This window comes from Bison bison, unplaced genomic scaffold (assembly GCF_000754665.1).
Source record: "Bison bison bison isolate TAMUID 2011002044 unplaced genomic scaffold, Bison_UMD1.0 scf7180017849146, whole genome shotgun sequence".
Taxonomy (NCBI): domain Eukaryota; kingdom Metazoa; phylum Chordata; class Mammalia; order Artiodactyla; family Bovidae; genus Bison; species Bison bison.
The window spans coordinates 17,909-19,949 of NW_011479719.1; the positions used below are offsets into that span (position 1 = coordinate 17,909).

The 2,041-nt window shown below is 71.2% G+C and overlaps 1 protein-coding gene across 1 annotated transcript in view; it reads right to left on the bottom strand.

Moving 5' to 3' along the window:
• Positions 1-6: 6 nt before the first annotated feature.
• Positions 7-2,041, bottom strand: part of SMPD4 (sphingomyelin phosphodiesterase 4, neutral membrane (neutral sphingomyelinase-3)) — a 12,055-nt gene continuing 10,020 nt past the window's right edge. The window contains 8 exon segments of the mRNA XM_010846613.1: positions 7-221; positions 223-335; positions 438-566; positions 647-778; positions 895-1,128; positions 1,293-1,498; positions 1,601-1,764; positions 1,993-2,022. Coding sequence (XP_010844915.1) covers positions 8-221; positions 223-335; positions 438-566; positions 647-778; positions 895-1,128; positions 1,293-1,498; positions 1,601-1,764; positions 1,993-2,022 — 1,222 coding nt within the window. The 3' untranslated portion in view covers position 7.

Sequence of the window (2,041 nt, forward strand, 5' to 3'; positions counted from 1 at the left end):
GCCACACTCAGAGCTGGTGCAGCTTGCCGCGCTCGGTCAGCAGCGTCATGGCCACGGCGTAGAGGACGTAGCCCAGCACGAGGAGCAGGGCGCAGAGCAGAGGCCCGACGCAGAAGAGTGAGGCCACCGAGAAGGCCAGCACCAGCGACAGCAGCGTCCGGTAGCTGCCCAGGAAGCGCAGGCTGAGCCGCGGGCCGCGCGCGCGGCTGGCAGCGGGGCCCCCCCACGGGGCTCAGCAGGCGCCGGCCTGACAGCCCGGGCTCCAAGAGATGGTAGCGGCAAAAGCTGCCCAGGAAGTCAGCCCGCGAGCACAGCGCCGCCATCTGGCCTGCGAACTGGAGCGACGACAGGCTCAGTGGGCGAGGGGCGGGCTGGCGGGGCCCTCCCCACACTCACCCTGAGGTTGGGGGCTGGCGGGAGGCCCTCGCCACACTCACCCTGCGGTTGATGGCGGACGACAGCTGGAAAAGCGCGCGGACCAGGCTGGCGATCTCGTAGCTCCGGATGGGCTGCAGCTCCCAGTCGCCCTGGTACTCGATGTCGAAGCGCCGCAGCCCGCTGATGATCTGGGAACGGAGGGTGCTGAGCGCCGGCCCCGCCCCTCGCCCCGCCCCACACCCGTAGAGGCCCCGCCCCGCCCGCGCACCTGGTAGCGGCCCAGGGGCGTGAGGATGAGCCCCTCGTCGCCCACGATGCAGTCCGGGAGCTGCTTCTTCCCGTTCTCATCCTGCGGCGTCCCCAGGGCGAGCGTCAGCTGGGCGAGCTGGGCCTCGCTGAGCTGCGGGGCGGGACGGACAGAGGGTCTCGTTCGCCGCCCGGGGAGCCACCCCCCACCCCGACTCGTCATCGCCCCTAGGGCGGGGCTGGGCGGGGCGGGCGGCGGCCGGCGCGTACCCGGAACGCCTGGCACAGGTACTCCAGCGCCTTCTCCAGGTACTCGTCCGTCTTGCGGACGCTGTCCTGCCCCATCTCGTCCAGGTCGTTGCCCGCGTAGGAGCCATTGGTGTCCGCGGGGTAGAAGCCCAGCCAGGACAGGAAGGGGCGGCCGGCAGCGCTCTCCCCGCACTGGTCTGAGAGGGACTTGGCCGTCTGCTTGGCCTGCGTGATGAGCTGCGCCAGACGCAGGACCTGCAGGCGGGCAGGCGGGGATCAGCGGGCTCGGCCGCCTGCTGGCGCCCACACGGTGAGTGTTTGCGGCTAAAGCGCACCTTCCAACAGATGCTGAGTCTGTCATCAGCAAAAACTAGGCTCCCCCAGCCAGACGCGGAGGGGCGTGACCGCGGACCACTCACCAGCGCCCGGACCTCGGGCCCGAACATGGGCGTGTACTTGCAGTCCTGGCCCTCCAGGCTGTACACGTGGCTCTTCACCTTGAAGGAGGCGTCGGTGACGGCCGGCGGCCACGACGACAGGAAGCTGCCGGTGAAGGAGGGCGCCGTGAAGAGCCGGTGCTGCCGCTGAGGGACGCCGAGCTCGGGCTCCAAGAACAGCTGCTCGCCTGGAAGGCAGGACGCCAGCCTGGCTGTGGCTCCAGGAGCAGACGGTCCCCCCAGGAGCCCCAGGGCCGCTAGCAGTGGGTGCCCTCTGCGTGGGGCCTCACCCCGCTGGATCATCTCGGCCAGGTTGGGCTGAGCGAAGACCTTGGCCACGCGGAACACCATGAGCGCGTTCTTGGGGCTGACGAGGTCCGTGCGCAGTGCGCGGTTCAGGAAGCCCAGGAAGAGCTTGGTGTAGATGAGCAGGTTCTCCTGCACGAAGGGAGCCCTGTGGTGGGGTGAGTCAGGGCTCCTCCAGGCTCTGTCTCCCGCACCTCGAGCGGGGTGACGGCAGGGGGCAGTGCAGAGGGCTGAGGGCGGGGTCCTCACGGAAGAGGCCCCTCCCTGGGCAGGGCGGGCGCGGGGCAGGGCTGAGGGGGCTCTGCCTGAGTGCACGTGGCAGGGTCGACGGGTGGGGGGGGACGGGAGGCCCCCGCAGCGCCCGGGGTGGACTCACCATCTCTCCGACGCGCTGCGGGCCTGGCAGCCCCGGCCCGGGGCCCGCC